Raw genomic sequence first — 23,606 nt, 5'->3', positions numbered from 1 at the left:
ACAGTTCAGAACCTGAACTGATTCAGCAGAAGTCACATATATGTTTCCTTTGTGCTGGGCTGCAAAATTATATTTTACATGGGGTTCTTAAACTGAAACTCCAAGGTGTTGGAAGGAGGGTTGGGTGTGGGAATCAACATTTTCATTCATTTATTTTCCAAGGCCGCCGTGTCCCGTTCAGGTTTCCAGTGGGGTTGGAACTGATCCCAGCCACCCTGATGGCTGAATTGCCAGTCCTCCTGTGTCTGAGGGTTAACCGTTGGCATAAATTAGCTGACAGGTTGTATTGCAAAGTGTTAAGCAGTGTCATACTGTAAATCGGATTGCTTCTGATGCCCATGTGGTGAAGGGATTACTCTTGCTGGCTCCCATAATCCACACGGACCCACCTACTGTACTTACAGGTGTCTGAATGCCGGCCTGCTGATTTAAAGTTACAGACCCATTCACGCCATTGGGGAATAATTGGGCACATAAGAGTGTTTACCTTACCTCAAGTGCATTTCAGTTTTCAAGTCTACTCAGAAACACTTGGGTAACTCCTAGATGTGTGGGGAAAACACAAAAGACACAAAATATTTAGAAGTTTCAAACATGTGAACCCCATTATTATGTTGGGCTGCTGATAGCCTGGCCTATAAATCCAGACGATTCCCAGTTTATAATCAGTACTTAAAACTGAGAGTGCAGAGAGGACAAAGTTGTCTTTTAAACACTTACTTCCTTTTACATCATCATCACTAACCCTCATTAGTTTCTTTATTAGTGCCTCACCAAAGTGTGTGTTTGTGTGTAGTGTCTCCATGTGTTTAATTAAAAGCAAATGGAGGCGGCACAGCGAGGGCGGTGGGGGCACAGATTGCTGCCATATGTTTCTCAGACCGTGCCACATCCAAGGCGGGCGGATAATCCGAGAGGTGCATCAAGGATGCTTTTCAGTTTTCATGGTCAGGGCAGACGATGACGTGCGGCCATAATGGCGTCGGTTCTGTCTCTGCAGGATGTCAGGTCACGCTTTCAGAATTACTGGCAGGAAGAGGAAGGTTTGTTGATCTCTGAGACTGAACCAGTCAGACAGTGTGAAGGCTAAACATTTGTGTTTGCTTGTAATATTACGTTTAAGTCTACACATGCTCCAGGCCAGGAGAAAAAATGTATTTTCTGATCTTATCAATGTTTCCGGTTACATCATAAACATGTTAACAACTGGTGGAAAATCTTGATGTGTTCCTTATGTTACAGAGGAAAGTAATGAATCCCATCCTTACTTCCTTTCTCAACACTTTCAGAATAAGAGCTTCTTGTTTTATGTCACTTTGGGTTACTGCAAATATTTTCAGTTGTTTAAACTTTGTCCAAATTTAGAAGTTTATTTTTTGGAGAATTGCATTTACCACTGTATGAGTCAGCCATCCCGGATTTCCTTCCAAAAGCATCCCATCTTCCATCAAACGAGGGTTTGCTGGAATTTCAGCCCATTCCTCCCGACAGAACGGCTGTAACTGAGTCTGGATTGTGGGCCAGCTGACTCTCACACCCGTCTTCTGCTCTGCCAACCAAGTCTATTGGTACTGAAATTAGAGCTTTGTGACGGGCAACTCAGGACCTTGACTCGGTTGTTCTCAAGCCACTTTGAAACCGATTTGGCTGCATTAGTAGGATCACTGTCTATTCGAAGGATCCACCTCTGCACAAGCTTTGCCATTTTGGCTGTTGTATTAGGATGTTGCTTCAGCATGGCTACATTGAGTAAAATAACTTCACAACATTTCCATTTTACTTTAATTGGACTACTGGGTGTTTCTCCAAAAATGAAAGTCTTTTTCTCTAAGTGTGTTTGCAAGTTGCAAGCTTGTTTGTTTTTTACCCCGCTTTTGAAACAATGAGTTCATCCTCTCTGAGTGGCCCTTCAGCCCATGTTGGAGCTGGTCAAATTTTCTGCATAAAACTCATCAACTTAAAATCCAGAAATTTTCTAAAGTGAACATATGAAAGAGAAGGTCTTCACCTTGAATTGGTTCTCAAGAAACGGCTGCAATTTAACAAATAAATAAAAATAGCTGGATTTAGGTTTATTTTTAAGAACAGATGAATGCCAAATTGTCACAAATGCGCACATAAGCAACTTGTCTTTGGACAGCAGCAGCGACTCGCTGACTGTCCTCGTTGAACGAAAGAGGCATGTGACCAGACGGAATGAGGCCTCGCTGCACTGTCTCCACCCACAGGACCATCATGTGTGTTCAATTACTGTGGCAAGAATGCACAAACATCAAGCAAGAAATCACTTTTTACAAGGGCACATGTTGCAGTTTTTTTTTTATGTTTGCAACTTCAGAGAGATATTTACCCGATCCGGCCTCCCTTCTTCAATGGTGGCAGTAATCCCCCATATTCCAGCACCGTATCTTACCATGTCAGGTATAATCGCTCTGTAAGTCTGTGTAAAAAAAAAAAAAGGGTCAGGAGGGCAGAGTCGGATCATCCTGTGCTCACAGACACTGCTCTGTTTCAACTCGGCTGTCCTCTGTGGGACGGGCTCACTGCTCTCCTGAGGTAGACGCATTAATGTCCTGTGACAGCAACCCTGCTGTCCATCTGTCTCTCTTCTCGTACTTTTTTTTCCCTTCTTACCAAGTCGCTCTAAACTTCCCCCAAGCAAACACTGAAAAGGACATGGATTTTCAAATCGCACAAATATCAGTTATGACATGTAGAGGCCTTGGTTGGCTGCCTTCCTCCCACAAGGGACTCCGATTCGACATGTATGTTAGAAACAGTTTGCCACGTTCACTCAGTCTGACAGGTGGCTTGGAGGAAACGTTGCCAGGTTTGGGTTGAGCCACAGATCGAACAGAACCAAAAGGGGCGCTTCGCCACGAAGGAGCACTGCATGCTGGGGCAGCTTAGAGCCGTGCTGCCAGAAGGATCCATCTGGTTCAAGATGTCAGCCCCCACCGCTTCTCCTAACTCCTTTGAGTTTATGGGAGTTAGCTCTGGTCTAAGGGGGGATGGGGGGGGGGGGCTCCATCTGTGTGGCACCTGTAGGCAATCACAACAGCTAATGAAGCTTAATGCAATTCAGCATTTGGTGGAGAGATTCCATGAAGCACGTTAATTAGGCTTAAGTTGTGCCTTTCTTTTTTTTTTTTTTGGCTGCTTTTCTTCTACTTTGCGCTCTCTTTAGCAGATGATGATGGATGAACTGTTTAGTCCTCCAGCTAATCATCATTATGTCAGAGACACTCTGGGGCAACATGTCTGAGAGTTTGACTTGGGTAGATGCCATCAAGAGACTCACTGTCTAGCACAGTGAGAGGTATTTACAGCATATTTGCAAAACTGTGAATATTTCTTGAACTTTTTCAAATTTTATCACAGCATAATCTGAAATCTTTTGTTAGTTTTCAGCAATCTTTGCATGTAAAACTCGTGAGTGCTGCTTGCATTTGTACTCGGCTACTTCAGTTAATACTGTTAGGCTTTTGTTTTGGTGTGTGCCCCTACCAGCTTTGCACATCTAGAGCCTGTTCTTCTGGGAACAGCAACTTTCAGGTATTGACACAAATTATCAAGTGGATTTGCATTTAGATTTTGACCGAGTCTTTCAAGTGAATAAGCTTTAAGTTACACTATTCTATTTTAGAGTTGGCTGCATGTTTTGTGTCGTTTTGTTGTCCTGCTAGAAGAAAGGAGCCGTTTAAAGTGTTTAGCAGATTTTGTTCCAGGATTGACCTTTATTTAGCTGAAAGCTGTGAACTTCTTGCTCGTTTTGGATGCTGCCATCCCTGTGCTTAACTGATGCAATCCCATATTGAGGAAGTTAGTTTGCAACCCCCACAGTATTTTTGCGTTAAGCCCAAAGCATTCAAATTTGGTCTCATTTGACCAAATTTGACCAAAACTTGACCAAAGGTTTGACTTATGGGTAGATTCTGGTGGTTTTCTATAACCAATGGTTTTCTTCTTGCCAGTCTTCCATGAAGTCCAGATGTGCAGAGTCGGGGTCTACAGATTCTCCCGGCTGAGCAGTGTGTGGATCTCTGCAGCTTCTCTAGAGTCTCTATGAGAAGGTTATGTGGTGTTTTGTGTTAATTATGACCACAGTTCATGTGCACATGTTCAGAGCGACCTGCTAACTTTCCCTGATGTCTGCTCCACATCCTCTTCCACTTAGATCATCTTCAGCAATCCAATCAGAAGTCCTTTTTGATCGCCAGGTGTTATAAGTGATTTGTGTCATTTCATTATTACATTTACATGCTTACACAGAACAGCAGGCGTGTGTGTGTGTGTGTGTGTGTGTGTGTGTGTGTGTGCGTGCGTGTGGGTGTGTGTGTGTGCGTGTGTGTGTGTGTGTTCTGCTGCATTATTATAGTCTGGGCTGTAGGGAAAGCGTTACCACCACCTGTACTAAGTTAATTACCTGCACAGCAATCATGAATTAAACATGTATTAGAGAGGGTCAATCCCTCCTTATAAGTCATGTCTCCACTTGCACTAAGTTATTAATTCAGATTTAAATTATCCTCTTTACAAGGCTATAATAAATAAATAAATAAATAAATTATAACATTTCTGAAGAAATTTAAAAGGGGAATGCCAAAGTGTGCATATTGCTCAGACTCAAACCACCTCTGCTGATTTTGAACATTACTAACAGCGATGCCAAATTTAGCTAAAATGTAGTCAATAACATGTGGGGTATCACTCGGGGTATCAGTTTTAACAAATGTAAAAGCATTTTTTTTATAAAAGTTACATACACCAGCGTTGATGGTGACAGAATAAAAATAAATAAATGCATAATAAAGGATTTCTTTAACAGGTGGAGAACAATAAGTTCCAATATGCATTGCTATGGCCCAAATTAATAAATGGAAATAAATGAATGAGTAAATAAATAAAAATAATTTCATACACCATTTGGGCAACAGCTATCTCTAGTGGCTAGAAGTAATATTACTACTGAAATCATTCTTTAATTTCTGTACTTCTGAAATTTTACCTGAACCATTTATTCTTCAGTCTAAAAATTTTAAACGCAACTGGTACTATTGTTTCCTTTTTTTTTTTATTTGAGCACATTCTTAATTATTTAACTCCATGAGAATAAAAGTGACTACATCTGTGGTTGATCTTAAATGGAAAGAAAAAAGTTAGACGTATCTATGTTACAGTATCCGTAAAACTGAATTAAAGGAGATATTAATATTTGCATTTAGGGTCAGTCTGGAATCCAAGGAAATCTGAATTCACACAGGGCATGTTAACAAACGCTCAATCTTTCATAGTTTGAAAGTTATGTCAACAAAGCCATAACCTAAAATATAATTTCCTAATTTCTTGTGAACGCATCGTGAAACTTTGTCGTTGGTGTAAAATCAAACAAGCAAAAAAGAAAATAGAGAAAAATACACATTTGGACAAGAGTGTTGGGGATGACTTCTGCTCCATCTGCTGGATGATTTGGAAATGGCTACTCTTCCAAGATTAAGGGGGCAGAATTGGAGAAACGATTTATTGTTGTAATATAATGTTTCTGCTGTATGCTGTGTTTGTTTCTGAATAAATAATGACATAACATAAACTGTTAGTATATTCAAGTTAAGGTTTTAAAAGCCTAGTGCAGATATATCTGTTTTTATTTATCTTTTTTTCCCTTTTTTTTTTTACAACTTTCACTTTTTTTTTATCTGAGTGTGCTATTTGTCAATACGTGTACAGTATTACTTGTGTTGTAATTTACTGTGCAGGCGCTTATACTTATTTTTACATGTTTTCCTTTGGGTGAATTTGAATACTTCCACTTATCTTTAACTTGCTGCTGCTACACATGTGGAGTTGGAATGGATATATTGTGGAGAGAAAATAGTCTCAAAATATTTTCTGTCCTTAATATTTCTATTCTATTATATTCTATTCTATTATATTCTATTCTGGTGTGTCCCTATTGTGAAAGTAGTGAATATCTGTAAAACTTTTGAATGTGAACTTCGTGATTTTTAATAAAGAAATGAACAAAAGTGAGGGATTGCGGGCCTTAAATGTCTTATAAATCTCAATTTTAGGTTTTAAAAAATCTCCTGAATGCAGTTACCTTGCCCCTACTTGAACAAAGACAGAAAAAAAAGAGAAACGGTTTGCAGCTTTAATCAGATAGGTGGGGTAGGTTGGTTGAAGTCTCCAAATCACTGCCACTAGTTACTCTAGGAATGGGGCGCCCTCTAGGGGACAGGAGGTCTTTGTGGATAAGAGAAGCTTGTTTAAAACATAAGCGTAAAAAAAATCACTAATTTTTCACATGGAAATAGTTATTCTGGAAGCCTTGCTAAATTGTGCCTGTGGACTGCTGTGCACGCCGCCTGTGGCGGATAATATTATGCGATATTTGTTCGTCGGAGAAGTGACGTGTGCCTGCGGCTTGTCTGGTGACGTGTCTCTCCGACTCTCTCTTTCCTCTCGCAGCGGCTGATGGAGCCACACTGACTCCTCTGTGCACTCAAAACTGTTAACAGCTACACAGCAGGAGTCGGCCCAAGGACACCATGGGGAGTAAGTGCTATCCCCTTTTGCTCTTCTGCTTGTCTTCTTGAAGATATCTGAATTAGCGGCTGCGTTTTTAAACTTGGAAGCGGAGGGAACAGTGAGCTCTCTCAGGGAAGCTAATTAGCTAACCTACGTCAGGTTATGTGGAAAGTTCAACCTCCTTATAAAGACCACAGGTTTAAAGCTGTGGCTTACTGAACACTGGCGGAGTTAGTTTACAGATTACACAAGATTTATAAAGTCAGTTGAACGTCGGCTGTGGCTTTTGAACGCTTTTGTCGGCTGGTTTGCGGTGAAACACAGCAGTTAGCATTTAGCTAATGTTAATTCAAGTGAATCTGCACCTAATGTGTCTTCCGTTTGTTATTAAACGCTGCTGTCTGACACCTATCCTTTGTAATTAACTGTATCATCTGGGTTGTGGTCATTAAATCTCTAGCTACTGTTATAGTCAGCATCAGTGATGGACAGAGCTGACAGAGACTGAAAACATCTGAAAGGGACTGCGCAGTGAACACCAGTAGCTCCGAGGCTTTCTCAGGTTCACATATTTAGCATTGACCATGTTAACCAGTTCCCCTCTGGTGTTGTTTTGCTTCGCTGGCAGCTGGTTAGTGATGACGTTGCATCAGCGCTCACCTGGTCAGAGAGGTGTAGGTCAAGTTAAAATGTGGCTGACGTTGCAAAAGAAAGTTGTCGGGTGCCACAGTTATCCTCTCTCTTTGTCCCCACCTCCCCTTTTTTCTTCATGCAGTAAAATTTTTGGAAGTTATCAAGCCTTTCTGCGCAGTCCTGCCAGAGATTCAGAAACCAGAAAGGAAGGTAAGCTCTTGCCCCCTCTTTTTTTTAAATATACTTTTGTAGGGTCAGAATCTAAACTATTTACTTATTTATGTTTTTTTATTATCATTATTATTATTATTGCAGATTCAGTTCAGGGAAAAGGTACTATGGACCGCCATCACGTTATTCATCTTTCTGGTGTGCTGTCAGGTTTGTATCCATGTCCGATGCTTTGTTCTGACAGCTTTTCTTTTTTCTGCACAGTGGCTAGCATCAATGTTTGTATGTATTTCTTTCAGATCCCTCTGTTTGGCATCATGTCGTCAGATTCAGCAGATCCTTTCTACTGGATGAGAGTAATCCTGGCCTCCAACAGAGGTGTGTATGTCGCACGTCTGCCACTCTCAGTAAAAACTAGAAGGTCCGTGAGAAGCCCTCATTACTAAAACCCCACAGAGACATATTCTGGTCACCGATTACATGATCTTCTGCTCGGTTCACGCTGGGCAGAAAGTAAACATCTGCCAAGTGACTGCTAACATACCCTTGCTAGCTAGCTATTTTCTTTGCGTCTGTTGTGGGTAAGTGCAAATTTATCTCCAGTTGGATGGAAGACGTTTGTACATTTCAGTAGTCAGATGTGTGCAGTCTCTTTGGCGCTGTAGCTGAGCTCTTCTCCTCTCTGGCCTGCAGGTACACTCATGGAGCTCGGCATCTCACCGATCGTCACCTCAGGCCTCATCATGCAGCTGCTGGCTGGCGCCAAGATCATTGAAGTTGGCGACACCCCCAAAGACAGAGCTCTCTTCAATGGAGCTCAGAAATGTACGTCTGCGTTTGAGGATGTCTCCATTTGATACTTTTTGTTAAAAACAAATAATTTGTTTGTTCTCTATTAATGTTGTTTTTCTTCCTTTTTTTTGTGCAGTGTTTGGAATGATCATCACCATTGGACAGGCCATTGTTTATGTCATGACGGGCATGTACGGAGATCCTTCAGAGATGGGTGCTGGCATCTGCCTGCTGATCATCATTCAGGTTATTACTAATGAGAATAGGAAGTTGTTAAAGTTTTAGATGGAAAAGTGGAAATGGATCCTTGTTAATCTTCATGTTTTTGCTCAGAAGTTGTGATTTTTATTTATTTATTTTCCTCTCCAGCTCTTTGTTGCTGGTCTGATAGTGTTGCTCCTGGATGAGCTTCTCCAGAAGGGCTACGGTCTGGGATCTGGTATTTCTCTCTTCATTGCGACCAATATCTGTGAAACCATCGTCTGGAAGGCCTTCAGCCCCACCACTGTCAACACTGGCAGAGGTATTAGCATCGAAAACATCCTCTTTTTTATTTTATTTTTTTTAATCTCAGAGAGAGAAATAACGTGCATCTCAGTTGTTACTGTGACTAAACAATGCGTTTTATCTAGGTACTGAGTTTGAGGGAGCCATTATCGCTCTCTTCCACCTGCTGGCCACACGCACAGACAAAGTGCGCGCCCTCAGAGAAGCTTTCTACAGACAAAACCTGCCTAACCTCATGAACCTCATCGCCACCGTCTTCGTGTTCGCCGTGGTTATATACTTCCAGGTGAGGCTTTTAGCGGCGCATTACCTTCCGTTGTACAAAACGAGCTTGGATCACACGTTCCCGTTTCTGTGACGTCGTCAGGGCTTCAGAGTGGACCTGCCCATCAAGTCGGCTCGTTACCGTGGGCAATACAACACCTACCCCATCAAGCTTTTCTACACCTCTAACATCCCCATCATCCTGCAGTCTGCCTTAGTGTCCAATCTGTACGTGATCTCCCAGATGCTGTCGACGCGTTTCAGCGGCAACTTCCTGGTCAATCTCTTAGGAACCTGGTCTGTAAGTATAACAGGGTTGCTGTACTCCTGAAACATTTCCACATTTTGCCACGTTACAACAAACATTTTATGTTTTTAATCATTTTCATGTGGGCCTACACAAAGTATCACATCAGTGTGAATGGGAAGGAAAAGGTTATTAGGGGTCGTTGGCCTGGTCTTTTATTTAAAGTTTGCATTTTATACCTCCTTAACCCCTTTAATGAAATCTCTGTGCAACCAGTTGCATTAAATGGACGCCACACGTCTAATCTGTCTTATTCCAGCTGTCTTGTGCAAGATTCATTGATTTGTCAAACATTTGTTGACAAGGACCAATTCAATTTATAAAGTGCCAATTCACGAGTGTTGTCTCGATGCGCTTCACCAAGCAGAAGAAAAAAATCTCAATTAAGTCGTATATTTCAATTGATCCTAGTTATCAAATGGTACAGTAAGCTCAGTTAACTACTCAAAGTAGTTTAAAAAGTTTTTATCTAAGGAAAGCAGCCAGATTGCATTGATTGACCTGTAGAAAATTGCTTGCTTTCCGTGATTGACTTCACAGCGATCCTTCATACTGAGCTTGCATGTTGTAACAGTGGAAAGTAAAAACTCCCCTTTAACACAGGGTGTCCGCACATCCTTAAAAAGTCTCGAGCTTATGTATCCAAAATTGACTACAATTTATTTTAAAACATGAATTAAATTTTGTCATGGCAGGACTCTTTAATCTGTGTATCGTACCGTCTGTTTGGCAGAAGTCATGAGTCGCCCTCGGCCGTCTTCATTGAATTCTGTGAAACACACAGCTCCAGATTTCACCCGTCGAAAAGACAAACGATTACATCGAGTTTAAAACCGATTCCTGACCAAACCAAAAAAAAAAAAATGTTTCCAGGACACTTCAAGCGGAGGACCAGCCCGGGCCTACCCAGTGGGCGGCCTCTGCTACTACCTTTCGCCTCCCGAGTCATTTGGTTCTGTCCTGGATGACCCGGTTCACGCCGTCATCTACATTGTCTTCATGCTGGGTTCCTGTGCCTTCTTCTCAAAGACCTGGATCGAGGTGTCGGGATCCTCAGCCAAAGACGTAAGCGCCGTGTCGCGCGGCTGGATTTGCGGCCGGGTCTGACGCTGGAAACGTTTACGGATGTGATGTTGTTCTCATCAGGTGGCCAAGCAGCTGAAGGAGCAGCAGATGGTGATGAGGGGACACAGAGAGACCTCCATGGTGCATGAGCTAAACAGGTACCGAATGCATTAGATACCGGAGTACCACTTCACAAGAAGGTTCCCCTGGCTGGTTTATATGTTAATTCATCTCTAAACACTTTATAAGTCGTTAATAACTGTTTATTACGCATTAAATAAGGGTGAGAAGAAGACAAAGTCTAAAGGTTTCTTGCCAAAGAGTGAGCTAAGTCTGTTCACCTATATATTTTATCTCGAGTTGTTATTCTAAACATAATTATTATTTGTAAACAATAATAATTTACGTTTACAAATATTATTATTGTAAACATAATTTTTTAGCATATAGTCTCTTCGTCCTTAATTAATGATTTACAAAGTGTTTATAGATGAGTGGATAGCATATCTTAAAACTATTTATTAGCCAGCTGTTAGAGGAGCCTTATTGGAAACAGGGAGGAGATGTTGTTCTTTATTTTTGTGCCTAATTCTGCTGCTTCTCTGCAGGTATATCCCCACAGCCGCTGCATTCGGAGGGCTCTGTATAGGAGGGCTGTCGGTCATGGCAGACTTCCTGGGAGCCATCGGCTCGGGGACAGGAATCCTCCTGGCCGTCACCATCATCTACCAGTACTTTGAGATCTTTGTGAAAGAGCAGAGTGAAGTTGGCAGTATGGGAGCGCTGCTTTTCTAATATCAAATTTGCCAATTTCCTGACACATACAAAGAATCCACCTGTTTTTTTTTTTTGTTTTTTTTGCAACTTGTTCTGTTGGTGTATTTCACAGCAGGGATAAGTAATTTTTTTTTTTTTTTTTTAACTCCACCATTTTTGTTTTCCACCATACTGCTCTTGCTTGAGAAAAGTGTTTTGGTTACATTGAGAGCTGAGCATACTATTGGTTGTCATTCATCTTTTAAAATTTTTTATTTTTTTTATTTCTGTAGAGGTTTCTGCAGGCTGCCTGAATCGCCTTCTGGTTGCTCCAGCAGCCCGTTGACGCTTAAAAAAGCACACGGTTTGTGAGTGGCTGTCTTCGACTTACCTCAGGCATTTTTGTTTATTATTGTAGGCGTTTAAGGAACACTAAGACGGCAACGTCGTTTTGATCCTGATCTCATCCAGAAAATATTATGTTTGGACATTTTGGGGGGAGTTGATAGAAAGCCATGCTGTACATCCTCTGTCAACCATGTCTGAGGTTTCCAGGAGCCCAGAGTAGGATGCGGAAAGCATAGAGAATATGCCGGCACTCCTCGTAATTGTCTCTGGTTGTCTCAGACAAACTGTTTGTCATGTTCATTTTCTTTCTTTTTTTTTTTTTTTTTTTCTTTTAAATCACAGACTGTTTATATCCACAGCCGTCTTGCGCTGGGAACAGCGTTTGTCCAATGTCCCTGGGCCCTCAGCGAACGTGTTCGCCTGCGTCGCCATGCTCTTTTATCCCCAGACTGAATCGCTGCTGAAAACTGCCGGGATGGTCGGGATGAGGGTGGGTTTGATAGGGCTGAGAAAGGGGTTCATTTTTGTTTTTACTTTATGTAAGACATAATTGTGTTATTAAAAAAAAGACAATGTTTTCCAACACAGTTTGTGGTTTCATTTTTTTATGATGTTGATCTTTGAATGGAAAATGAAGTGTTAATACCTGTTGAACTTCTTATGTATTTTATTATGACGAATAAAAAAAAAAAAAATCTTATGTTTTATTTTCCAGGCACATAGTGATATTTTATATAATCTAGTAACTGTTACCTTCAATTGTTATACAAATGGTATATATATCAAACATGACAATTGAAATTTGACTTTGCCTTTTAAAACTTTGAAATTGGGTTTCTGTCTCTTTAAGAAGCTCCTGTTTATGACATGCCACCTTCAGGAAGTCATGGAAACTGTGCTTCCCATTATGCTGTTTAATCTAAGCTGTAGTTTGAAGGCCATTGAGGTTTATGAACAAACCGTATCATGAAGACAAAGTAATATGACCTCCAAATAGTAAACCAGGCATAGAAGATTAAAAATAGCTTTGAAACTTGTGTAAAACTTGCATGTTTGTCATTCAGGAAAGTAACAAGGTGGATAGGGCTCCCAGAAATTTTACTCAACTGAGGGTAGTGTAACTTTAAAATATTACTCAAAAGTAAAATTAGTCAAAGTATTTATTTTAAAACAGTTGCTACTACCTCCGTGTTTCACCATGGGAATGATGTCAGTGTTTTGCGCAATGTTAGATTTTCTCCTCAAGGATAATTTTGCAGGAAGCCCAAAACGTTCAGTTTGAATATAAATTACACACACTTGTTGAGCCGTAAGATCTCAGTCACAAACTGACATCTTACGGTTGCAACGTGGCAAGACGCTAAACTGTTTTATAATAATAATAATTAACAATAGTAATAATAAAACAATATTAAACTGAAAATTCAGAAATTTTATTCCGAAACGTTAAATGACAAAATCTACTTATGTGACGTCATTTTTGTGCGCGAACACGGACAGGTCACAGTACAGGCAGGCGACTCGGGGGCGGAGTCAATCCCGCCGGTCACAGAACTCGGTGTGACACCTGCTATTCTGTCAAATGAAATCTCCGTTGTTTCTCGGTTCCTCTCGCCTCGGTCGTCTTTTATCGAGAGGGACGAAGGTCCACGGACAAGCGTACCAGCAGACATGTCGTACTGCAAGCAGGAAGGTAATTTAAATGTTCTTTAGTGTCATGTTTCGGTCCATTTCGGGGTAATGTAAGGGGCAAGCATGCTGCATGCTAAGCTAACGTCTAGAAACAGCTAGAACTTCTCGCAGCCTCGAGCTGGAGATAGCCGGCTTAGGGAGGAAACGTTCTCTAGTTGTAAAATTGGACTGGACATTAACTGTAGAGATAAAGTAAATTACACCTTTTGAGTAACCGCCATAACAGACAAAGAGGATGAATTGTCTGTAGTGTTGTTTAACAAGTCGCGGTAATCCTTTGAATCAGTGTGGACATCAGAGGGCGCTGTCTATCCATTTTCCAGTGAAACAGCAGCAATAGTTATACTTCAGCTTTTGTCCCTGCGATACGGAAAACCTGGCAAGCAAACCACATTCACTGTCATTGTTGCTGACTTTTCATTCTTACTTAAGGTAAGGACCGGATCATCTTCGTGACCAAAGAAGACCACGAGACTCCTAGCAACGCCGAGCTGATAGCAGATGACCCTGATGACCCTTATGAGGACCAGGGTGAGTATTCTGCAGCCTCGCATTGAGACGTTTATCTTTAATAAGTCAAGTGTTGTGATGTAACTAAGACACACAGTTCGAGTGCAAAGGTTTATTATTTTATTTTTATTTTTTTTCCGCACCCTCAACCTTGGCATAAAAGACAATATTTTTGTGTTTTTAGTGATGTACGTGATGCATGATCAAGCAACAAACAGCTTTATAAATGTTGAAAACAAGAACTGGGTGCCCTGTAGCCCACATGAGCTCAAATATATAAGTACAACCTGACATAACTGGATAAACATCCCTCTGCAAGTTGCACCTATGCAATTATGCCAAGTTTTCACAGTTGATGTGAAGCTGAAGAATTAAGTGGAAGTCCTTCCGATCGTGGTTTTCTTTCACATTAATCACACCTATTAATCTATTTCAGTGTACTCTATTTAAAAAAAAATTGCCTGGAGATGAACTCTCTTTTACTTTCTGAAATACATATTATCATACTTGCATTCTTCTGGCATTTAAGCATGTCTCTCTGATTAAAACAGATGGTTAATGACGTCCAAATTGCATTTAGAGTTTTAATTTCTAAGAGGTAATCATGTTTGTAACCAGCCACATTAAAATTTAGCAATATTTTTTCGAATAATTTGAAAAAACTTGCATAATAAATACACATTTCGAAAGCTTATGAGGATGACTGTGAACAAGTAAATAATAATAGTTTAAAAATTACTTATTTCACAAGTAAAACTTTCCATGGATAAGTCAAGTATGTAGGCACAAATATTCGTCAACTGTTTTAATAATTTTTGGAAGCAAATGTTTTTTGTTTTTTTTTGTTTAAATCAGTTAAAGGGTGTTGCTAAGGAATGATGCTTGTATTATTTTAAGTCGAGCCAAACTGACCCGTGTCAACGTCTTGTTTGTGAAGGCCTGATTCTGCCCAATGGAGAAATAAACTGGAACTGCCCCTGCCTGGGCGGCATGGCCAGCGGGCCCTGCGGCTCTCAGTTCAAGGAGGCCTTTTCGTGCTTCCACTACAGCCAGGAGGAGGTGAAAGGCTCCGAGTGCATCGAGCAGTTCCGCACCATGCAGGAGTGCATGCAGAGGTACCCCGACCTCTATCCGCAGGAGGAAGACAAAGAAAACCCTCGTCAAGCTGAATCGGGCGGCGCTCCTGCTGCCGACGGCTCTGCCTTATTGTCTGAGAATGACTCTTCTTCAGTAGCTTCACCAGACAGCGCGTCGGCTGCGGTCGGCTAGCTAGAGCCAGTCAGACCATCGCAGAGTGACTCTTCTTAAGCAAAACGTCTTTAGCCAGCTAAACGTTTTTCGTGGAACAGCAGAGGACTTGCGAAAGTGATTTGTCTTCTAACCTCTAAATGATGAAAGGTTACCCTCATGTTGTTAGCAGGGACTTGAGTTGTTGGACTTGTATTACATTATATGCAACAGCAGTTTATATCACTGCTTCTTGTGAATAACAGAAGAGCCTTTTTCTTTGTATATCAGTGTCAGTCTGTTGATGTAAGATACAGAAAATTAGTTAAAATCCAAACTGACATTAGTTTAAGCTATAATAGCTTTATTTTTTTCCCTCAAGATATTATTGATGTGTAATATCAATTCCCTTTTTCATCACCTGAGACCAAAACAGAGGGAAAAATTAAAGGAACGTGTTCTGTTTCTCACTGTGCTCTTTGTCCAGTAGAAATCTTCGCACAACAAATTAATGTTGTCATTGATGTTCTTGCTGTCAAAACAAAAAGAAAAGTCATAAAGTGGTTGCTGAAGTCACCATCAAGTTTTCAGGCTGTCTCTGTGTTTGTAGCAAAAAAAAATTTCTGTCTTAAACTGGTCACCTAATTATCTTTTTTCTCTGATCTGCTGTTCTGTTGAAGACGAACAACATCCTTACGTTATGGAATAAATATGTTTTTATTGACAAGAGAAAACTGGCAAATAAATGAAAGGTGTGGATTGAATGAGACCTGAAGACCTGTCGTCTACGCCAGGAGCCCATAAACAAATTCATGAACAAAGAAAAATAAACTTTTCAAGTTTACATAAATTCTGTCTACATGATTCTTTCCCTTTCCAATCTAGATGTGCGAAGCAGGACTGCAAAGTGTTGACGCTGCAGTGCTGAGTGCATGATGCTCTTCTGATGTTCTGAGAAAGAAAGATGAACACCATTTTCCTTCAATTAAACAATAATACATTAGTTTGGTCAAATATATACACATCCAATAAAATCCATTAAGGTTTGTGGTTGTAACATGACACAATACGAATCATTCATAGGAAAGCTCTTCCAAGGCAATTTGTGAACTCATCAGGCTTTGAGTTTGAGTCTTGGGGTTTTTTTCAGTCACTTTCAGACTTTTAAAAGTTTCTTTTGCTGAGTAGTCCGCTTTCACGTCAAGTTATGTCCTCCAAATTTTGCTCTGCCTGTTTGTATCGTAGACATCCGTTCCTCAGCGCCTCTGATAAAAGCGAAGATAGTCGAGGCGTCCACGGAACCGCTACGCTCTGCATGGTGACCAACAAACGACCCGTGCCCGGCTCCTCCGGGCCAGCAAGCAAGTATTTCACACCTAAAGGGGGAAACGGTGTAAAAGTAAAATCTCTTAGGGCTGCGTTTTAAAAAACACAGATTACTTATTGACTTTACTGAAGCTTGTTCCATCACAGTTTTTGCGACGTGCTTACCTGGGTTGAGGACGGGGCAGGTGCAGCCCCGATGAGTCCAGGGCAGAGGGAACACGCTGGCAGTCCCCAAGTGCAGCGCCACCCGACCCGATCGAAGCACTTTACGGACTTTGACCCGTACCTCTGCATGGCTGCCCTTGTCGTGCGCCGACAGCACGCTCGCCTTCATCACTGTCATGAACGGCGAAGGAAGAAGGTCAAAAGGGTTCTTTAGAGCCATTTCAGTCATAAGCAGTTCTTTTCTCACCGTAGTCATGTTTGGTCTTGCAGAGGTCAGAGACGCTTCTCAGACTTTTCTCCTTACACCTGCATTTCCCTGTGTAAGGACAGTACATTATGCTCTGCTTTTATTGTTTCAAAACTATTCCCGACAGTGCAAGTAAACATCACCTGTATTGTGTAGAGCAGACACTGCAAGCTCCTTCGACCATTCTTCCTCAGCTATGAACACGTCGTCCACATCTGGGATTTTTCCACCAATAGGCACGTTTAGTACGTGATTATTTGGGTAGCTGTAAAAGTGGAAATACATTTTTTGCCCACTGAACCAATCAGCATAAAAACCTGCCCTCAAAAGACTTATTGAGAGGGGGAACTTGAAAGATTTAAATGGAAGGGTAAACTTTTAGCAGGACAGCCAGTTACAGTCGAATGGTTTAAACTTTGAACCACAAGCATTGCCCATGTCTTAGAGTCCCAGTCAAAGCCCAGATTGGAATCCAATTGAGAATTTCTCCCAAGACTTGCTTTGTTTCTTTTTGCTGATACGTTCTATTCAAACATTGGTCAAGATTTGCCCTTTAAGACTTGCAGACATAGACGCAGGAAAAGGTGGTTCTACTAAGTGTCAAGTCAAAGTGCTGAAAGCAAATGTGACAGTATTTATGTTTTTATTCATTGTTGGATCAATCTACAGTCAGATTTCTTTCTAATTGCAATTTAATTTTTTTAAATGACTTTAGAAGTCTACCTGTTCAAACAGAGTCCAGTAGTTGGATCACAGCTGTTTGGACAGACACATGGCGTGCAGCCATCCTCTCCGAAGCCCCAGTAGCCGGGCCGGCAGTGGCTGCAGCTCATGCCCCCTACGCCAGGCTTACACCGGCACTGCCCATTCCTAGGGTCGCACCAGGGTGCCGCTTGTCCAGGTGAGGGAGGCAACGACCCCCGGGGATCACACCAGCAGCCTTTAACATGGACAGAGACAGGAAGGATTAGCACACTTACTATTTACTGTTTTATACTAGTTCAATTGATTGATTTTCAATAAGTTAGTAAGGAGAATCCTTCAATCTCATACACATTCATTTTGACCCAATGCCTACAGAAACAGAGTGATCATGAAAGCTGTGATTGACTTTAATTTAAGATTGAGAGCATCCAACAATTCATCCAGCTGTGACCCTAACAAGCCATGTATTCATCCATCCAACTAATCATCCGAACCATCCATCCATCCCACTGTCTATCTAACAAGCAATATATCCATCCATCCATCTGAAAATAGATCCATCAATCCAACAAACCGTCCTTCTCTAAATACATCCTTCCATTCAGCCATCCACTCATCCAACAAACCATCCATGATAAAATGGTAAATGGTTTGTACTTGTGCAGAGCTTTATCGAGTCCAAAGAACCCCAAAGCACTCTACAGTCAGTCATTCACGCACACACTCACACTGTGATGGTGGCAAGCTACTGGATAGTAGCCACAGCTGCCCTCGAGCAGACTGACGGAAGTGAGGCTGCCATGCACCGGCAACACCAGGCCCTCTCACCCCCACCAGTAGGCAAGGCGGGTGAAGTGTCTTGGGTAAGGACACAATGACAGAGGAAAATGGATCCATCCAACAAATAATCCATCTGTAAATTAATGTGTTGATCCAACAAACCAACCATCTATCCAGCCAGTCGTCCATCCATCTATGAATGAGGGGACGGTCATTAAATCAGTAAAACCATGATTACAAGGTCATAATGTTATAACCCTAAATTCTTATTAACTCGTGATCAATAGACTCTTACGTGTGCAGGCGTAGGGAGACTTAAGGGGCATGGGCAAGTGGCGATAGTAACCGTGACGGCAGCGCTGACACCTGCGGCCCTCAGTGTTATGCTGACAGTCGTTACAGACGCCGCCGCTGACTCCATCCGTGGAGATCCACGCCCGGAGAGAGAAGTGACAGCTCTCTGCATGGCCATGGCACTCACACTCTTCAAAAACAGAGGGGGAGAAGGGTGGTCATCATAGGAGGTAGAAAGACAAGGAGGGAAATATTGACTGGTCATCAACAAAAACTCAGAGAAGTGACAGAAACACAGGACTTTGAGACTAAAATGTTCTGATAACACAGTCCAATATTGATCACTTACTCTGACATGGGTTCGGCTCACCACTGCTGCCATTGGCAGGCCTCCAGGGATGATCGTTATACAGCGGGGCACACCTCTCACAGTGATCCCCATCAGTGTGATGGACGCAGAGACACTTTCCAAATACCTAGATGAGATGCTGCTCAGTCTCTTTATCCAACATTAGTGAATTTTTACACACACCTGTTCTTAAAAAAGTTTAAGGTTCAAGAGTTGAAAGTTAATGATGGGCCATTTATCAACAGGTACTTTTGGAAACACCCAACTGTACACTAAAAGCAAGCACAAGAAAAAGAACAAAAATATCAAAATAATCTGTCTTTCCATTTATCAGCTCTTCTGGTAATTTTGTGAAAAGCCTTAAAGGTAAATGTACCGTTATTGCAGAAGCTATACTTCACATTGACTAACCTTGAAAATCTTTTTAAAAAACATTTTTTACTGTCTCCCATGAGTTTAAATGTAACAAAGGCCCACTCTTTAAAATGAGGAAGAAAGAAAACATGCCATATGAGAAAGCCATATCTGAGTTTGTCTTCATAAGTTAGGAGTCATGAAAACAAATTTTGCTGGACAATAAATTGTCACAGAAATCAATGTGAGTAAACAATGATAATGCATAACAACACAAGTTCACCCTCTTAAAAAAAAAAATCCATAAACTTTAATTTTGTAATGAACACCACACTGAAAATGGAAGATATTTAAAATATCCAAAATAAACTGGCAAAAAAAACAAATAAATAAAACCGAAACAAAAACTACACACAACTGAGACCATAAAAAATATTAATCAGAATGGAAATTATTGAGCTCATTTTAATTTTTCATGCAATTAACAAAAATACTGCCTATTGTGACAGGCTTAGTGGCAACACCAAGAAAATAGCTACACTTTTGCTTTCAAGACGTCTCAGAACATTTTCAGAACACGTTTGCTTTCAGAATCACCTTTTCCTGTTAGACTTAACATCCATCTAAAGGAACAGACATTACAATAACCATCAGACACGTTTTTATCTCTTAGCTTCTCGTCTGACACAAATGCAAGACTCACCACTTACCATGTCACTGTCTTGTCTTTTGTCTTCACTGATTTTATGTGGTAAGCAATATTCCGCATGCCCATGGCAGAGGCATGTCCCTCTGGCCAGCAATGTGGAAATGGCAAATGGTGCTGAGGGTGGACTTTCTGAAGTGGCTGTGGGGTTTGTCCATGTTGCAGAGGAGTTCACAGATGCAGGACAAGTCTGAGTTTTCAGTAGTCTGATGCGGAGATTTGTGATAGTAAGGCGGACGAGGGCCTCTGGACTGTAGGGGTCAAAGGTTTTTCCACTTCTTGGATCCAGAGTACGTACGATTACCTAGTAGAGAGGGCAGGAGAGAGGTTAATAGCACTGGTTGGGTGTTATGAAAATGCTTTACATCTTTGTGCAAACTTCTTTACCTCCCCACCGCTACAAGGGAGAGGACTAGAATACCGGGACGTGCACAGCGAGCCCGGCCCTCTGAGGTCATCGTCCAAGTTAAATTCCACCCTGCAGTCGTGAGAAAACACCTTGAGAGCCTCCCAGGTCTTTCCAAAATCAGCAGAGCGCTCAATGACCATGGCAGCAGGCCTGGGAGACCTGAAGACCAAAACTACGTGAGACAGACAGAACTTTGTCTCCAGATCCAACCGGATCTCGTCCTGCCCCATGTCGCCTCCTCTCGATGCCCACCAGGTGTCCGGATGCAAAAACGGGTCGTCGGTCATCAGAGAAGGAGGATGAGTGTCTTCTTGGCATGAGCGGGGGTTCTCTGGAGGATGGGGGCACAAACTTTGGAAATGGTTGGCACAGCAGTTTGTCCGGGTTAGAAGCGCCCGGCCACTAGCCAGATTCCCGATGGGTGGACTGCAGGCTTGGTTTACACATCTAGAAGCTGCAACAAACAGAGTGTGAACGAGTTGGTGAAAAGACAAACTGAGCAATACAATGCCTTGCAAAAGTATTTGAACCAGTTGCGGTTTTCCACTTGCGTCATGTTATAACCACAAGCCTCAAAGTACTTAATAGGGATTTTATGTGGCAGACCAACAAAAAGCAATGGGAAAACGACAGAAACAACATAAACTGGAAGAAAGTGATGCACGACCGTCCACATGCTTTTGCAAAAAGAATGTGTTTTGAACATTTGTTTTCTGCCCCCTTTACACTAATCCCTGTAAATACAACCCAACGCAACTAAAGAAAAAAAAAAGTAAAGAGGTACAACATGACAGCCATTGCTGAAGGTAAGTCATATTGACCTCTTACTCGCTATCGACACAGCGTACATGTGGAAGAAGGTGCTGATAGAATTCACACAAAATGCTTAGCGTGCCAGTAGACTAACATTCCCTCAGTGAAATGAGGTGCTGGCAGCATCCATCCAGTTATTCATTTTATCCTACAGGGTAGTGGGGGTTCTGATACCCAGCAGTAGAGGTCATTGGGCAAAAGGCAGCGTAACAGAGACAAACAAACATACACACTCACACCTAAGGGCAATTTGGAGAAACCAGTTAACCTAGCTCATGTTTTTGGTACCCAGAGAGAACCCAAGCATACACAGGAAGGGAACATGCAAACCTCATGCAGAAAGACCTGGCCAGGCAAGACTGTTGTTTCAACAGAGGGAAACTTTTCCTCGGCAATGACAAAGGACGCTCCATAGGTTAACGGGTAAACTTCTGGACTGAGCTGAAAGGAGAGCCAAACCTGCAACATGATGCATGTGACTGGCCCAGAGGTTAAACTTCTGGCAGGACGCCAACCCAAAACATGCAGTTAAAACTGCATGTTTAAGATCACAGCATCATGAGGTGCAACGGCTCAATCAAACGTCATGCGGGAAAACCAACCGAGAGTCATTGGCAAGACAAGAAAAAGACTTGCAGTATTGGTTGTAGAATTGCAATGTTGAATCAGGGTGAACATAACTGCCCTTATACTTCACATTTATATATAACTTCTACATAAAATCTCGTGAAAGTTTCCTCTGTTGACATCATGGACAAAAAAAAACAAAAAACAAAGTCAACCTCTTGTGTTCTCCATGAATTATTAATCTGAATGACTATGACATCGCTGCTGCTGCTCACTCTGTGACAGCATCGACGGTTTCTCAAGTTGCATTGAATGGAAAGAAGTCCGATTTATCAGCAAGCTGTATGACTGCAGCGTGATGGCTTTTTGTTTCTCTCCTGGGAAAGAAGGAACCGATGAACGGCATCAGCGCAACAAACAGACGGGCGCTCCTCACCTGCTCCGCTGCGCGTCCCGATAAAGAGAAGCCATCCGAGCGCCACCAGTATCCTCTGCCCTCCTCTGCCCAGCACGTCAACCACCGTCATCCTTGTTCCTTCTGAGGTTACAACACGCACGCCATCCCGCAAAAACGGGTCGCTGCATCGCGCTTAACCCAGTTAAAGAACATTTCCCCGCGGGTTACGCAACCGCGCGTCCAGGTCCAGGCAAATCCGGGAGAATTTATCCGGCGTTCTTCTTCCACCGCCCGGTGGAAGAAAAGGTAAAAGTTAACGCACCATCAAGAGATCCTGGGCAGAGCAGGATGGTTCATCGCGGGGGGGCTTCGAGAAGATGGAAACAAAAGGAATGCTCCAACTCTGTTTTCTTTTATTTTTATTTTACTGGTCTTTCATTTTGCTCATAGAGAGACTAACCTCGTTCTGTCGTAGAAAATGTATACATGAAAAACGATGCAAACGCTTCTGTTATTCATTCTGTAGCAAGCCTAAAATATTAATCGTCCTGTCAATGTGCGCTCTCAGCGTGTAGGCTCAACAGAGGAGCTGACGCTCTATTTATACATAGGCAGTGGGACTGACGCCCAGTGGCGCCCCAAATGGGGGACTAAGAGGGACCATGTCCGAGCCTGGAAAATGCTCACTAACGGACTCCCCATCACCATTCTGAAATAGAATAGAAGGGAATATGCTTTATTGATCCCCAAGGTGAAATTGCTTATTAGTTGACAAGCTACTCTGTCCAAAGTGTTAAATATTAATAATACAAATGTAAACCTAAGAGATAAAGTTTATATTCTTCTATGATCTACTGACATTTCTCCAAAATTCCAAGGAAATATTTGGTATTTATTTGCAGAAAATGAGAAATGGTCAAAAAAACAAAAAAGATGCAGCGCTTTCAAACCTCGAATAACGCAAAGAAAACAAGTTCATATTCATTTAGAAACAACAACAATGATGTTTTAACTTGGGAAGAGTTCAGAAAGCAATATTTGGTGGAATAACCAGGAGTTTCTCAATGGGATTCAGTGAAGTGCTCTCTCAATTGTTTCCAGATATAAATATAATATACATTCTCACTGTTTGTTTGTTTTTTCCTTTGGACCACAGTAAAACTTCCTGTGGTCCAAACATAAGGGACAAGATTCCTCCAGAGGTTGGCAACATTGCTGGGGACAGACCCGCGATTGACATTGGCTCCCCCCATACCACTAATATAAACCAGCATCGCAGCACATACCATCCAAACGCGGTCACTTCAGGACCCGGGGCCTCATAATGAGGCTTAGAAATGTGTTTATCGTCTTCTTCCCACTTGTTTTTCAGCTGCAGTAATTCCAAGTTGAAAGCTTCTTTGAAGCTGAGCACAGAGAAACCTGAGCAATAATAATAATAATAATAAAAATAAAAAAATAGTCCGTCACAAGCCGCTTGATTCGTTGCGTTGTGGCACCAGAGGAATCTGGCAGCTTTCTGTTTCATGCAAATGAGCCAGACAAGAAAGGGATTTTATTTTTTCACTCTTCCATATGCTTCTCTCTTTGTAGTTCCTTATTGTAACAATGGGTCATAAACAATCTTCAAAAAGTCGCATCACAAAGCCTTGACAGTCCGTCTTTGCTAATTAATTTCAGCCACGGGATACATA

General features: G+C 41.8%; 3 protein-coding genes across 3 annotated transcripts; 2 read left to right on the top strand and 1 right to left on the bottom strand.

The window, feature by feature from the left end:
- The first annotated feature begins 6,230 nt into the window (after positions 1-6,230).
- LOC122834345 (protein transport protein Sec61 subunit alpha-like 1) lies at positions 6,231-11,954 on the top strand. The gene is made up of 12 exons (XM_044122703.1): positions 6,231-6,555; positions 7,304-7,371; positions 7,477-7,542; positions 7,632-7,710; positions 8,026-8,157; positions 8,261-8,370; positions 8,494-8,647; positions 8,757-8,917; positions 8,999-9,196; positions 10,076-10,267; positions 10,349-10,425; positions 10,876-11,954. The coding sequence occupies exons 1-12, from the start codon at positions 6,549-6,551 to the stop codon at positions 11,060-11,062; spliced, it is 1,431 nt and encodes a 476-aa protein (XP_043978638.1). The 5' UTR covers positions 6,231-6,548; the 3' UTR covers positions 11,063-11,954.
- Positions 11,955-12,867: 913 nt separating this feature from the next.
- On the top strand, positions 12,868-15,376 carry chchd4a (coiled-coil-helix-coiled-coil-helix domain containing 4a). Its single transcript, XM_044122702.1, has 3 exons — positions 12,868-13,064; positions 13,496-13,594; positions 14,511-15,376. Exons 1-3 carry the CDS (start codon positions 13,043-13,045, stop codon positions 14,840-14,842), a joined length of 453 nt encoding a protein of 150 aa, XP_043978637.1. The 5' UTR covers positions 12,868-13,042; the 3' UTR covers positions 14,843-15,376.
- A 388-nt stretch (positions 15,377-15,764) lies between these two features.
- On the bottom strand, positions 15,765-22,546 carry si:dkey-202e22.2 (netrin-4). The gene is made up of 10 exons (XM_044122701.1): positions 21,952-22,546; positions 20,114-20,589; positions 19,731-20,030; positions 18,667-18,793; positions 18,319-18,507; positions 17,262-17,478; positions 16,682-16,803; positions 16,539-16,607; positions 16,292-16,462; positions 15,765-16,176 (listed from the first exon to the last, which is right to left on the bottom strand). Exons 1-10 carry the CDS (start codon positions 22,040-22,042, stop codon positions 16,001-16,003), a joined length of 1,938 nt encoding a protein of 645 aa, XP_043978636.1. The 5' UTR covers positions 22,043-22,546; the 3' UTR covers positions 15,765-16,000.
- Positions 22,547-23,606: the final 1,060 nt, after the last annotated feature.

This window comes from Gambusia affinis, linkage group LG07, assembly GCF_019740435.1.
Source record: "Gambusia affinis linkage group LG07, SWU_Gaff_1.0, whole genome shotgun sequence".
Lineage (NCBI taxonomy): Eukaryota > Metazoa > Chordata > Actinopteri > Cyprinodontiformes > Poeciliidae > Gambusia > Gambusia affinis.
Note: the sequence above shows the minus strand (reverse complement) of the source record. Positions and strands in the feature narration are given on the sequence as shown.